General features: G+C 55.3%; 1 protein-coding gene across 1 annotated transcript; it reads left to right on the top strand.

Annotated features, from left to right (window-relative positions):
* The first annotated feature begins 7,884 nt into the window (after nucleotides 1-7,884).
* On the top strand, nucleotides 7,885-13,951 carry LOC130043715 (dipeptidase 2-like). The gene is made up of 10 exons (XM_056136131.1): nucleotides 7,885-7,990; nucleotides 8,299-8,425; nucleotides 9,845-9,974; nucleotides 10,050-10,191; nucleotides 10,441-10,510; nucleotides 10,633-10,809; nucleotides 11,153-11,237; nucleotides 12,169-12,244; nucleotides 13,502-13,637; nucleotides 13,712-13,951. The coding sequence occupies exons 1-10, from the start codon at nucleotides 7,965-7,967 to the stop codon at nucleotides 13,949-13,951; spliced, it is 1,209 nt and encodes a 402-aa protein (XP_055992106.1). The 5' UTR covers nucleotides 7,885-7,964.
* The last annotated feature ends 1,506 nt before the right edge of the window (nucleotides 13,952-15,457 follow it).

The following is a 15,457-nucleotide window of genomic DNA, read 5'->3' as shown; positions in this document are numbered from 1 at the left end:
ACTGCCGGACACAGCGCATGCCTCTTCCGTCGGACACTCCACGGCTCATGCTTCTTCTGTCGGACACTCCCCCTGCTCTCGTGTCTGTGCCTTTCTTAGCCCACAGCCTCTTTCCAGGACACTGAGGTCTGAAACGAAAAGCTGCTGGGAACATCCTGGGCTGAAGCCGAACTTGGAAAAAACCCTCAGTGTCCTCTGCCCCAGCCTCAGAGTCCCTGCCATGGTGGCAGAAGGAAAGGAGCACTGTGCTGGCCGAGCGGGGAAGACGCCAGGGCAGACACGGGACAGGGTGGCTTTACCCACATTCCTCCCTGGTCACTGCCAGCAGCCACTGCGCATGTCCGGAGGAGCAGGGGTGCTTGGAATTAGCGGAAGTAATCTGTGGCTCTCTGGGGGTCCCCTGAATAAGGACACCCAGAAAGACCTGCTCCCCAAAGCAGGAATGGGAGAGAGAGCCCGGCAGTCTTCCATCCGAGACTCACCTTGTCTTTATTCCCAGTTCTCTACCCAGTGGGGTTCCTTCCAATTTAATAAAAAATTTTGTTTCTTGTAACCATGCTGGAAATCCAGCTTGTCCAATCTAGGTCTCAATTCTCCCAGTTTCCATGAAGTGCATCCCTATGTCGGCATCCTCTGAGACCTTCTAGCAAACCTCCCAAAAGGCTCTGATGGCCTCTCGAAGGTCTCCTGGCTGCAGCACTGTGCCTCTCACAGGGACCCCTATAAGAGCAGGAACAAACACAGATTGATTCTTTAAGAAGTATGGAGCCTGGGGCTGGCCTTCAAGCCCACATTCTCTCTTACACATACATTCCTCTCTCTACCTTCACTTCTTTGTTTGTTGGGGGGGTCACACCCAGCAGTGCCCAGGAATTAACTCCTGGTGTGCTCAGGGTACCACATGGGGTGCCAGGGATCGAACCCAGTTCTGCCTCATGCAAGGCAAGAGTCCTACCCACTGTACTATCTCTCTTGCCCCTCCCCTTATGTCTTTTTTTGTTTTGTTTTGTTTTTTGGGTCTCACCCGGCGATGCTCAGGGATTACTCCTGGCTCTGCACTCAGAAGTTACTCCTGGCAGTGCTCAGGGGACCATATGGGATGATGGGAATCGAACACCGGGTCAGCTGCGTGCAAGGCAAACACCCTACCCACCATGCTATCTCTCCAGCTCCCCATTACGTCTTTCTAAGTAAGTTTTGTTCAACAAAAAAAAAAGATGGTGGTTGTAAAGGGCTGGAGCACAAGTTCTGCATGCAGGAGGCCCAGATTCAATCCCTGACACTGCGTGCTTCTCCGAGCACCAGAAGCAACTATTGAGTACTGAACTAAAAGTTGTCCCTGAGTATCACCATGTGTGGTGCCCGCCCCTCCCCCCAAAATTGTAGAAGCAAGGCCCAGGTATGCGGGTTCCAGGACTAAATCTCAATGCTGCATGGTGGCAGAGGTGCCAGGTTGTCCCTCCCAGGCTCCCTGCCCACTCGTTGGCCTGGCTGTCACCCCCACAATGTGCCTCCAGGAGCCATCTTAGCACACCAACAGCCCTGGTCTAGAGACGCCCAGTTGAATCCCAAAATGGATTGGTGCCCTACAGAGATGTCTCTGGAACCCAACCATGTACAATTTAGGATTCCAGAAGTACGTGGTCGCGGCACCCGTGATATTCAAAATGAGAACTATCACTCTCACTATCACCCCATTGTTCATCGATTTGCTCGAGCGGGCACCAGTAACATCTCCATTCATCCCTGTCACATGCTAGTGTTAGTGTAGCCCGATGGCATATTGGGGGCTCTTTCAGGGTGAGGGGAATGAGGACCATCATTGTTACTGTTTTTGGCATATCGAGTACACCACGGTAGCTTGCCAGGCTCTGCCGTGTGGGCGGGATACTCTCGGTAGCTTGCCGTGCTCAAAATGAGCGATGGGACAATAAATGATTTAGCATCTGCCCCTGGCAGGCAGGCTTGAATGGTGGTGGGAAAATTCGAGCAAAACATAATCCCCAAGGGGGCTGGAGAGATAGCACAGCGGGTAGAGCATTTGCCTTACACATGGCCAACTCGGGTTCGATTCCCAGCATCCCATATGGTCCCCTGAGCACCGCCAGGAGTAACTCCTGAGTGCAGAGCCAGGAGTAACCACTGCGCATTGCCGGGTGTGACCCAAAAAAGCAAAAAGAAAAAAATAATACCCAAAAGTAGAGAGTATTTGGGAAATTACCAGCCATGGAGGCAGAGTGAGGACTGGGATGGGTGGGGGGAAATATACTGGGGACACTGATGGTGGAAAGAGTGCACTGGTGGAGGGATGGGTGTTCAATCATTGTATGGCTGAATCTCAAACATGAAGTCTTTGTATCTCACAGTTATTAAAAAAAAAAAAGTAATGTGGAGTTCGTGCCCAATTCGATTGTTCATCGATTTGCTCGAGTGGGCCCAGTAACGTCTCCATTGTGAGACTTGTTGTTACTGTGTTTGGCATATCGAATACATCATGGGTAGCTTGCCAGGCTTTGCCGTGAAGGCGAGATACTCTTGGTATCAGTACTCCTACATTAAAAAAAAAAAATTGTAGAATTTGATGACGATTTCTTGTGTGTATGTGTGCTGGTGGGAGGGGGAAAGGCGAGCCACTCCATCCATTAGTGTATCCACTCTTAGGAAACGGATTAATGCATATGAATAAGTTTATTCGATTATTTATTCAACAAGGACTTAAATGGCGCCTACACACCAGCCACGGAACCAGTGTGGGATCTACTGGTGAATAAGATGCTCAGAGTCTGGGCTGGAGAGACAGCAAAGGGAGAAGGTACTTGCCCTGCATGCTACTGACCCCAGGATGGCCCTGGCACCGCAGAGAGGGTTCCCTGAGCACCATCAGGGCTGGGTACTCAGAGAGAGAAATGAAGTACCTCTCTTGGTGGCTGGAGCAATAGTACAGCAGGTAGGGTGCTTGCCCTGCACACAGCCAACCTGGGTTCAATCCCCAGAATCTCATATGGTCCCCCTAAGCACTGCCAGGAGTAAGAGCAGCTGAGAGTGCCCCCCCCGCCCAAAATAAAGAATTAAAGTTTCTCTAAAGGCATCCACTGATCATCAAGTAAAGAAAGTGATGGATGAATAGGCCAAATACAGAAATGAAGTGCTAGAAAAGAAAGTAAAATAAAATAAGAGAAAGAGGTTGGAGGAGCTGGAGTGATAGCACAGCGGGTAGGGCATTTGCCTTGCACATGGCCGACCCGGGTTCGATTCCCAGCATCCCATATGGTTCCCCGAGCACCGCCAGGAGTAATTCCTCAGTGCATGAGCCAGAAATCGTCACTGTCTCATTTGCCAAGGCATCAAAAATCAGATGGGCTGGACACATAATGAGATTTAGAGACGACCGCTGGACTAGAGCGTTAACGACTGGAGTCCATGGGATGTCAAAAGACCACATGGCCGTCCACCTACCAGATGGTTAGACTTCTTCATCGAGATCATGAACTATCGGTTTGAGGCTCTTCATGTTCCTAGAACAAACAGACGCCATTGGGCTACACTAGCACACGACAGGGACAAATGGAGACATTACTGGCGCCCACTCGAGCAAATGGACGATTAATGGGAAGTCAAGTGATCAAGTGATCAAGTGATGAGCCAGGAATAACCCCTGTGCACCACCAGGTGTGACCTAAAAAGAAAAAAGAGAAAGAAAGTGGTTGGAGGCAGAGGACAGTGGCTAGGTTACATCAGGAGTCAGGGAAGGCATCCGTGAGAAGGTCATACTGCAGTGGACATGGACAGAAGCAGTGGGCAGAGATGAAGAGAATTCCTGGCGGGCAGGGCCGTGGCTCAGTAATGGAGCACTTGTGGGGCGCTGGGCTCCAGCTCTAGCAGCGCAAAAAAAAAAAAAAAAAAAAAGAAAAGAAAAGAAAAGAAAAGAAAAAAGTGAAAACAAGATGAGTTAATAAAATTGATCAGGTTGAGTTATGGATGTGAGGGGGGTCAATATACTCATCTCGCTACACTTTTGCAATTTTCAAATTTTCTCCTGGAGCCAGAGCTATAGTACAGTGGGGAGGACGCTTGTCTAGCATAGACCCACTCGGCTTCAAAACCTAGCACCACCTATGGGCCCCTGAGTCCTGCCAGCATTATCCTGAAGTACAAAGCCAGGGGTAAGCCCTGAGCACAACGGGGTGTGGCTTCCTCCAAATCAGAAAAAAGAAATTTTTCTCCCAATTGAAAGAATTTGTTTGGGTGCGGAATACGCCAGGAGTGACTCCTGAGCACAGAGCCATGAATAAATTCTGAGGCACTGCAAGGTGTGGCCTAAGAACCAAAGGGGGAAAAATAATTTCAGGAGTTGAAGTCAAATCAAGGCATTTGAGGTTTCCTGAGAGCTGTGAGTGAAAATACAGGCAGAAGGATAATAGCTGATTCGTTCCCAAGACGGAAAGGGTGAGCTCTCCGTGTGGGAAAGGAAACCAGGAGGAGGTGAGGGCACTGAGGAAGAGGCATGGGGAGGGGGAGACTCCCGTGGAGCAGGGTGGAGGCCAACCCCACAGGACACGATGAGACCTGAAGGGGCAGAGGCGAGCAGGGGATGGACAACAAGAAGAGTGACCAGATGCTGCCCACGGCCAGCCCCGGGTATGGCTTACCCTTTTATATGTTACCTTTTTCTAATCACTGTAAAATATAATAGATGTGTATATATAACAAAAAAAAATTACCATTTTAGGGTAAGAAATAGTATGGGGTAGGGCAAGGCCTGGCTCATGGCCAACCCAGGTCGGTTTGTGCCCCAGTAACCCATATGGTTCCCTGAGCACCTTCAGGAGTGATCCCTGAGCACCAGGATGTTGCCCCAAATCTATCAAAATCCCCTTTCAATTGTGAGGTGTGGTGATGAGGACTGACCCGTGCCTCACAGCTGCAAGGCTATTTGCTGCGCCACGTCTGCCCAGACTGCCCCCATGTCCGGGTCTGCCTGCTGAGCCTAGGGGACCCGAGCTGGCAAGGCTTCAATAGTGCTTCTCTTTCTTCATGGCTTCACATGGGGTGAAGGGGAGAACAGGCACCCCTGTTGGCTGCGCCGTCCATATGCCCCGGCGGGCACATACTGGCTATATATTTCTGTGATCGGCTCTCGATGGGAACCTCAAGGCCATGATCAGCAGAACTGCCCCATTTTTTTGGGGGGGGGGTGCGTTATTTTTGGACCACACATGGTAGTGCTCAGGGCTTTTTGCTGGCTCTGTGCTCAAGGATCCTGGCAGAGCTCAGGGTCAAACCCAGGTCAAATCCAGCCGCGAGCAAGGCAAGCACCCTACCAGCTGTACTACCTGTCTGGCCCTAGAACTGGCCTCTTTAGGAACTGAAATAGAACCGACTCGAACCTCGAACCTGGCTGATTGGGAGAAACGGTGTCTGCCTTCTCTGGCTCCATACAGCCTCTCTCTGCTCAACTGGCATTTCTCCCAAGTCCTGGCAGGTTTGACATCCAAGTCCTAGAGGAAAGAAACACACATTGGGCCAGAGTGACAGTACAGAGGGGAGGGCATTTGCCTTGCATGTGGCCAACCAGGTTTGATCCCCAGCATTCCACGTGGCCCCCCAAGCACCGCCAAGAGTAATTCCTGAGCATCAACAGGTGTGATCCCCCCCAAAAAAAAAGCAAAAAAAAAAAAAATAAACACATTAAGTCTCCTTTCTTACCCCTCTTAGCAGATGCTATTGATCTAGCTAAACTTCCAGCCAATCTCTTCCCATTGTACGTGTTTTCCTCTCTTTTTTCTTTATTTGATTTTTGTTTTGGGTTTCCAACTGGTCGTACTTAGGGGCTACTCCTGGCTTTGCACTCAAGAAATACTCCTAGGCGTGCTTGAGGGACCATAAGGATGTCGGGTGTTGGGGCTGGCCGGGGACAGACCTTAAAGCATCTCAGCAGTGGAGCTTCTGCGAGAAGAGACATTCCCTGTGTGTGTGTCGTAGGTGTGATGTGTGTCTAAGCGGTGGTATATGTTGTGTACATGATATTTTGTCGTGTATGTGGTATATGTGGTATATGTCACTGTCACTGTCCGCCCGTTGTTCATCGACTTTCTCAAGCGGGCCCAGTAACGTCTCCATCGCAAGACTTTGTTGCTACTGTCTTTGGCATATCGAACACATCATGGGGAGCTTGCCAGGCTCTGCCGTGCGGGCGAGATACTCTCGGTAGCTTGCCGGGCTCTCCGAGAGGGGCAGAGGAATCGAACTCGGGTCGGCCATGTTGGCTGCGTGCAAGGCAAACGCCCTACCCGCTGTGCTATCGCTCCAGCCCATGGGGTATATATGTTATGTATATAGTGTGTGGTGTTTGTATGTACGTGGTGTGTGGTACATGTTTATGGTGTGTGATTGTGTCATGTATGTGATATCTACGCAGTACTTGCACATGTATATAGGTAGTATGTGGTATGTTGTATCCATCACAGCTGGGGTGTGTGTAAGCCGTGCGTGTCTACGTATGTGTCAGTATGTGCGTTTGCCATGTATGTGGTGTGTGTCCAGGTGCTGTGTGAGAGGTTCACAGAGGAAACAAGAACCCTGAGACAGGGCGGGTGGAACCTCAGAATGCAGGTAGGGGCAGTTCCTTAGTACCTGGGGTTCTAATGTCAGGGAAACCTGGTGGGCTTCCACTGACACAGGCGGCCAGCTTCAGGGGAGGAGGCTGCCGGGGGCTGCCCTGAAAGCACCTCATCTTCTGCTCCAGCCTCTCACCATCGGCTCCCCAGACACCCCCTCAAAGTCCTGCTGGAAGACATGCAGTATCTGACATCGGAACTCGCTCACTAAGGCAACTGGAGAAGAGAAGGAGGTTGGGGGTAGATCCAGAGCCCGGACACTCTCGGCAGGTCTCCCCTACGACTGAGTGGAGTGGGGGGAGGGTGCATGGAGACAGAGCACTTGCCCAGCGTGTAAGAGGCCTTGGGTTCCACCCCAGCCCTGCCAGAGATCAACTCAAACACAGAGGTGTAGGCAGAGGGCGGGGCAGGGGAGCCGCAGGATGGGGAGATGGGGGACAAGCTCACCCCTGAGCCCTCCTAAATGCAGGGTGTACACACCAAAGCCCCCCATTTCTAGAAACCACCTCTTCCTCAAGCCCGGCAGAGCACCCCGGCAGCTGTGGATGGAGACATTTTGCTGCGAAGACTTTTTGTTGTTTATTTTTTTCTTTTGGGTCCGGGGCAGAGTCTGGCAAACTCCCCGTGGCGTACCAAATATGCCAAATACCAGTAACAATGATGGGTCTCATTCTCCTAAAGAGCCTTGAATATAACCTCAGGGCTAGGATGAAAGAGACGTTACTGGGGCCTGCTCGAGGCAATCGAGAATAACAGGGTCCTGGGCGATGCCTGGGGCTTATTCCAGGCTCCGTCTGTGCCCAGGGCTGGCTCCTGGCGGGTTCGGTGTGTGTGTGTGGGGAGGAGGACCAGGTGGGGGTGCCAAGGATCGAACCTGGGTCGACCGCATGCAAGGAGAACGCGCTCCCCGCTGTGCCGGGCCCCGGCCGGGCTCCGGGCGGTGGGGGGGGCGCTGGCTGGGGGAAAGGGGGCGCGGGGGGGCGCGGTCGGGGCCGAGGCGGGAGGCGACGGGCGCCCCCTGGCGTCGGCGCGCCGCCCTCCCCTACGCCTCACGCGGCCGCGCCCACACGTGGGCGGCACCTCCCCGCCCCGCCCCCGCCGCTCGTCCGTTCACCTCTGGCCTCTGCGTCCGCCCGCCCAGCCTCGCCGACCATGCCGGCTGCACGCCTCGACGGCCCGTTGCGCCTCCCGCCCCTGCTGCTCCTGCTCTGGCTGGCGTCCGTGCCGCACACCCGCGCCCAGACCCTGTCGTCGGGGGCCCTCCACCACGCGGCCACGCCGGGCGCCCCCCGAGCCCCAACACGCCCCGCGGCCAGCGGCAGGCTGCGAGGGCGGGTGCGCGCCCTGATGCGGGACTTCCCGCTCGTGGACGGGTGCGTGGGGCGGGGGGAGGGGAGAGGGGAGGGACAGGCCACCCCCCCCAAGAGGAAAGCGGGCTGCCTGGGGAGGGGGCCGCCGTCCACTCACCCGCTAGGACCCTCCCTGCACCCCCTTTCTTGGGAGAACCCCCCCGCCCCCAGCCCAGGCTTCCGCGGGTCCCACAGTGGAGACCCCAAGCGACTGCACACCGGTGAGGGTCCCGCCACCGGGGGCCCAGGCCAGGTCGCCTGCCCTGCCTCGTCCCAGGGGCCTCACCACCACCGTTTGCTTGCTGACCACGTGGGCCTCTGCCTCCCTCCAGCCACAACAATCTGCCCGCGCTCTTGAGGCAGCTGTACCACAGCCAGCTGGAGGAGGTCAACCTGCGCAATTTCCACCAAGGCCACACCAGCCTGAACCGCCTGAGAGACGGCCTCGTGGGCGCCCAGGTACCACGGGGTTTTTATTCTTTGGGCCACACCCAGAGGTGCTCCGGGCTTACTCCTGGCTCTGTGTTCAGGGGTCAACTCTTGCCAGGGTCCTGGGACCATCCGGGGTACTGGATATCAAACCCAGGGGTACTGGATATCAAACCCGTGCAGACGCCTTGCACGCTGTGCTAACTCTGGCTGCAGGATAGGATGTTGGGGATTTATCCCTTTTTTTTTTTTTTTGGTTTGTTTCTGGGCCACATATGGCTGTGCTCAGAACTCAAGAACTCCTGGCTCTGCACTCAAGAATCATTCCTGCAGGCTCAGGGAACCATATGAAATATCAGGGATCACACCCTGGTGTGCAACATACATAGCAAGCACGTTACCCATTGTACCCTCTTCTCAGGCCCCCAAGGTTTATTTTTCTCATTTTTAATTTTTTTTTTTTTTTGCTTTTTGGATCACACTGCAGCAAGGCTCAGGGGTTACTCCTGGCTCTGCACTCAGGAATTTCTCCTGGACCATATGGGATGCTGGGAATCGAACCCGGGTCAGACGCGTGCAAGGCAAACGCCCTACCTGCTGTGCTATTGCTTCAGCCCCTCATTTTTAATTTTAATTTTGTGTGTGTGTGTGGTTGTGGGGCCACACCCAGCTGTGCTCAGGGCTTACTCCTGACTCTGTGCTCAGGGCTCACTCCTAGCGGTGCTCAGGGGACCATAAGTGGTGCCAGGGACTTGACCTGGGATTGGTCTGGTGCATGGTAAGCACGTTAGCCCCTGTACTCTCTTTGTGGCCACTATTTTTTTTTTTGCCTTTTTAAGTCAGATCCGGTGATGCACAGGGGTTACTCCTGGCTCTGCACTCAGGAATTACCCTGGCAGTGCTCAGGGGACCATATTGGATGCTGGGAATCGAACCCAGGTCGGCCGCATGCAAGGCAAACGCCCTACCCGCTGTGCTATCACTCCAGCCCCCCCATGGCCACTATTTTTTATTTTCTAGTGACAGTGGCAATGCTAGAGGCTACACCTAGCCCTGTCGTCTGGCGTCACTCCCCATAGTGTGAGGTCGGCATCATGTGGTGCCAGTCAAACCTGGGTGTTCTGCGTGCAGAGTATGTGCTCCAGCCCAGAGCGCTGTCTCCGGGCCACCTAGAGAGCATGACTTTGAGCAAGACCACCCTCCCCAGTTGGTCACATGGGAACTCTATTATCAGAATGACCCTCCCCCCCCAAAGTGCCATGACATCGATTCGGGAGGGGATGAAGGACCAGGTTTGGGGTGGTATCCAGGTGCCGTGGAATAAGCAGCATATTAGCTAGGACCTCTAGACCCTTGGGGGTGCCATGCTGGCTGTGGGGAGCAGGAAGAGCCCAGGTTGCTTCAGAGTGGCACCTGCTCAAGCTTACCCCCTGAAAATGCGCCCTCCAGTTCTGGTCAGCCTACACTCCGTGTGAGACCCAGGAGCGCGACTCTGTGCGCCTTACCCTGGAGCAGATCGACATCATCCGCCGCATGTGCGACTCCTACTTAGAGCTGGAGCTGGTGACATCGGTCCAGGGTAACTGGGTTGGGTAGGGCCGGGCTGGGACACACTGTCGGAGGCTGAAAGTAACCCCAAACTCCCCACCCCCAGCCCTGAAGAATTCTTCCAAGCTGGCCTGCCTCATCAGCGTGGACGGCGGCCACTCACTGGACAGCAGCCTTGCCATGCTGCGCACCTTTTACCAGCTGGGCGTGCGCTCCTTGACGCTCACACACACCTGCAGCACGCCCTGGTGAGTGAGTGCGGCACGGATGCTGTGGGACTACTGAGGCAGGGATCTGCCCCTTGGCACACGGGCCCAGTCAAGCTGCAGTGAGGAGGGGAGCGGGGGTTCAACAAGAAGACTGGCACACTGGTGCTTGTTTCGGGGACTGCAGGGATAGAGAGTTCGGGGACATCTCTAGACTCTCACGGTCTAGTTATTTCCACCAGTCCTATGTCCCCTGGCTCCCAACATCCCCCCCCACACACTATTCTGCAGGGCTGAGAGCTCCACGAAGGACACCCACCCCTTCAACTTCAACGTCAGTGGGCTGACCAGCTTCGGCGAGGTGAGGGCCCTGGTTCCAGCCCTGTCCCCCCGGGGTACTTGTGTCCCACCTGTTCTACCAGTAGGTATGTGTGCGTGAACGCCCCTGATCAGCTGGGCCTGGGCTCTCTCCCAAACTTGCAGAAGGTGGTGTTGGAAATGAACCGTCTGGGCATGATAGTGGACCTGACCCACGCCTCGCCTGCCACAGCCCAGCAGGCCCTGGAAGTGTCTCAGGCACCTGTGATCTTCTCCCACTCGGCTTCCTGGGCTGTGTGCAAGGACGCCCAGAACATTCCGAATGATATCTTGCTGCTCCTGGTAAGAGCTGGCCTGACCCCTCTGACCCAAGTCAGAGCCCTGTGACCTGAAGCCTGGCTCCTCTGACTCCTGCACACCCCACAGCAAACGGCTCTGTCCCCCGAGGCCACAGTCCACAGCCACTGACCTCTGAACTGTGGTGGGGGGGACATCTAGGGGGCAAATATTTCCCTACCCCTCAGACCCAGGGCCAAGGCACTGCCCCCGCCCCCAGCAAACCAGGCTGAGATTCCATTCCCGCAGAGCTGGGGACCAAGACCAAGAACTCCCTCCCAGGGGCCCGAGGGGACAGCAGGTGGTCTTCCTGGGGATGGAGCTGAGTGTCCGTCTGTCCACCTTGCAGAAGAAGAATGGTGGCATCGTGATGATGTCTTTGTCCGGGGGGGTGCTGACCTGCAACAAGTTAGCCAACGTGTCCACTGTGGCAGGTAAGCCCCTGCCGCCAGGGCTCTCTGAGCAGTGCCCACACGCCCCGAAGCCTGCGGGGTTCCAGAGCAGCTGGTAGCCAGCACAGCATCCCTGCAGCCAGTGAGGGCAGGTACAGAGCACCCAAGGCCCGGTGGCAGTGAAGCCGCAGTCCCTACTGCGATCCTGTCTAAGGGGGCTGGGGGGGTCCTGCCCACCCTCCGTGCCTCTGCGGGGGATCTGCCCAGCACCTGCCCCCTGCCCCCAGCCTTGGGTCCCTTTAATCTCTAGCAGCTGTAGTCTTTGTCCCTCTCATCCTCCACACCCATGTAAAGGTACAGTTTTTTTTTTCATTTCATTTGGTTTTGGGGCCACACCTGGCTGTGAGGGGACTACTCCCAGACTCCCAGCTCAGTGCTCAGGCTGCTCCCAACAGTGCTCAGTGGTACCAGGTATTCAGCCCTGTGAGCTGTCTCCCTGCCCGCTGCCAGGCCCACACACACACAGTGTGTTGGAAGCAGAGTGAGGCCTGGATGGGAAATGACCCCACTAGGTAGCGCTGAGGACAGTGCCATCTCGGAAGTCCCATGAGAGCATTGAGGATAACTTTTGGCCAAATCCAGAGCCTATAGATGGTTTACTAGGTGCCAGGCCTGCAGTGCCCATAGATGCCAAGCAGGGGGAATCAGTGGAGTCTGGGCCTCAGCCCCCACACCCTTGCTGCCTCAGAAGCCCCACATGGGCTGGAGTGATAGCACAGCGGGTAGGGTGTTTGTCTTGCACACGGCCTGACCCGGGTTCGATTCCCAGCATCCCATATGGTCCCCTGAGCACGGCCAGGAGTAATTCCTGAGTGGATGAACCAGGAGTAACCCCTGTGCATCTCTGGGTATGGCCCGAAAAGCAAAAAAAAAAGAACAGAAGCCCCCACACAGCTGCCTCTCTGTCTCCCAGCTCACTTCGACTACATCCGGGCGGTGATAGGCTCCGAGTACATTGGGATCGGCGCAGACTATGATGGGACAGAGCGGTGAGTGCATCCCCGCGGTGCCAGAGCCTCCGGTCTGCTGAGCACTTCGTCACCCCACTTCCAGGGTCCGTTTTCTGGGCTCTTCTGTCGACCTGTGGCCCACTGGGTCCTCTCCAAGTTGTCTGATTGGGTGAAGCCCCAAACAGGCGCACTGACCCACGGCCTGCAGACACGCTGCCCACAGCAGACACTCGGCACTATCTGGTGCGGGCCGGCGTCCTCTTCTCTGTCGGCCGCTGGCTCTCTGCAAGCAGGGCTCAACCCAGCTCTTTTTCTGTTGCTTTCCCCTTCGGTTTGGGGGCCACACCTCGTGGTGCTCAGGGACTGCCCCTTACCTCCATGCTCGGGGTGCTGAAGACCCGGTGCTGCTAGGGATTGAGCCCGGCCTCCTGCATGCAGAGCCTGTAGTTCAGCCCCGGAGCTATCCCCTGACCCATGCCCTCACACACACGAGGCTTGCCCTCCACCACTGCAGCCTGGCTCAGCCCACTACTTCTTCTGGAAAGGAGACAGTACTTACATGCACCAAGAGGCGTAGGTCACCATGTACCTTCGGTGAGCTTGGAGGTTCGGGAGGTTTGGAACCTCCTTTATGGAGGAAGGTTCAGCCTACCCTTCAGTGCTCAAGGCCACTCCTGGCTCTTTGTCCAGGGGTCACTGTTGGTGATGCTCAAGGGACCATATGTGGTGCTGGGGATCGGGTTGGCCACTTGCAAGGCAAGCACCTTACCCTCCGTACTATCTCTCCAGCCCTTTGTTTGCTTGGCCTGGCCATGCTTGGGGGTTGCTCCCAGTGAGGTGCCAAGGAACATGTGCTGTGGCTTGAACCCAGGGCCTTGCGTGCGCGCGCGCGCATGCGCGCGCACACACACACACACACAGCAAATCTCCCACCACTGAGATAGCCCTGGCCTGGTCAAGGAGGCAGGAAGCCGACTTCTGAAAGTGAAAACCAGGCAGATAGGATCAGGGAAATGCAAGTAAGGCATGCACACAGCCAACCCGGGTTCGATCTCTGGCATCCCGTATGGTCCCCTGAGTATCATCAGGGATGATTCTTGAAGTGCAGAGCCAGGACTAAGCCCTGCACATCACCAGGTACGGCATCCCCCTCTCCCCAGGGTAAAATCATTTAGTCCCCTCTAAGTCTCCATTTTTCATAGCCAACCTGGACTGAGGTTTGAGGGGACCCTGGTTCCGAGTCAGGACCAGGGATCAGCGCTGAGGCCCCATGCTGGCCGGCTGGCGGCCACACAGGTTCCCCCAGGGGCTGGAGGACGTGTCCACGTACCCGGTTCTGATAGAGGAGCTGCTGAGACGCGGCTGGAGTGAGGAGGAGCTCCAGGGCGTCCTTCGAGGAAACCTGCTGCGGGTCTTCAGCCAGGTGGAACAGGTGGGCTGGGCCGGGCCACAGCGGGGGTGCTGGGGTGCGGGTCCTGTGGGGCTGCTGACAGCTGCTGCCTGCAGGTACGTGACGAAAAGGGTTTACAAGGACCTCTGGAGGACGAGTTCCCGGATACTCAGCTGAGCAGCACCTGTCGCTCTGTCCTTGGGAGGCAGCAGCTGTCTATGGAGCTCACCACTCTTTCAGGGCTTCCAAACGTCACTGTAGCCACAAAGAAGCCATCCTCCAGCTCTCCCCCCACCGTGGCCCTCAGCTTCCCCGTTCTAGCTGCCTTCCCCAACCTCATTCTGTGGCTCCAGTAGCCAACTTACTCCTACCATCCAGCATGATGGAAGCTGCAGATGCCCTTGGACTCCCCCCCACCCTCACCCCTTCGTCACCATCACATCCTCATGCAGGTACAAACATTGCCTATGAATAAATATTTTGGCAATGCAAGCAGGTGTGGTGCCTTTTTCTGTGGTGGTGGCACAGTCTCCCAAGGATGCGGGGTGTGGGGTGTCTGCAGTTCCACCACCAGGTTCTCCAGGAAGACCTGTTAGCCACGGCCCTGGGAGACCCAGGCTGGGGCTCAGCACTTCACAGACAGAGTAAGACAGACAGGACGATGGAGCCTGTTCTAGAGTCCCTCTGAGACGCTCACCTCAGCCCACAGCCTGACCACCGTCTGCAGATCACCCAGCGAGTTCTCACTGCAATGCCCAAGAAGGATCTTTACTTGGATCACAAATGATCTTCAGTTGTCTTTGAAGGGAGCCCAGAATCCCAGGTCCCATTATGTACCATGCCCACCCCCCCAACAGTTGGACTCTGGACTCTGGACAGCCCTGGGTGTGGGCTCACTCGTCCCCTGTCTTTCTCCAAGAGGTCCAGGCTACTTAGACCCCCTCACTCCCTCGCCTCCCACACCCCACTTACCCCCTGGCCATGAATGGTAATAGTAACTGCAGAAGTCACCAAAAATGTTGGCCCAAGAAATGATATCTAATAATAACATGATGATACATAATGGCTAATAAAAATTGGGCCGGAGAGATAGTATAGCAGGTAAGGCACCTGCCTTGCATGCATCCAACCTGGGGTTCGATTCCTGATACTTATATATGGTCCCCCAAACTAAGCCAGGAGTGATTCCAGAGCACAGAGCCAGGAGTAAGTTCTGAGCACTGTTGGGTGTGGCCCCCAAACCAGACAAAAATAAATTTTAAGAATAATAGTAGGGGCTGGAGCGATAGCACAGCGGGGAGGGTGTTGGCCTTGCAAGCAGCCGACCCAGGTTCGATTCCCAGCATCCCATATGGTCCCCTGAGCACCGTCAGGAGTAATTGCCGAGCGCATGAGCCAGGAGTAACCCCTGAGCATCGCCAGGTATGACCCAAAAAGCCAAAAAAAAAAAATAATAATGGTGAATACTAATAGTTATGCATATCTCGTAAGAGCAGTTTTACACGGGTATTTCAGCAGGGATGCTGCATAAGTTCCCCCCAAAGGCATCTATTAAATTATTACTTATTTACTGGCTTTTGGGGTCACACCCAGCGATGCTCAGGGGTTTTTCCTGGGTCTGCATTCAGGAATCACTCCTGGCAGTGCTCAGGGGACCATATGGGATGCCCGGGATCGAACCCGGGTAGGTCAGGTACAAGGCAAACACCCTACCCACTGAACTATTGCCCCGCCCCCTCCACCCCACAGGCACCCAAGCGCCAAGGCTGGAAGCAGCTGGATGGCCTGGATCCTTCAGCTCCAGGCATGAAAAGGGATGAATCAAGACCCCGAGGAGCGAGGCCCTTCCCTATAGTCTAAAG

The sequence above is a fragment of the Sorex fumeus genome, unplaced genomic scaffold (genome assembly GCF_029834395.1).
Source record: "Sorex fumeus unplaced genomic scaffold, SorFum_2.1 ptg000122l, whole genome shotgun sequence".
NCBI lineage: Eukaryota > Metazoa > Chordata > Mammalia > Eulipotyphla > Soricidae > Sorex > Sorex fumeus.
This window is presented reverse-complemented; position numbering and strand designations above follow the sequence as displayed.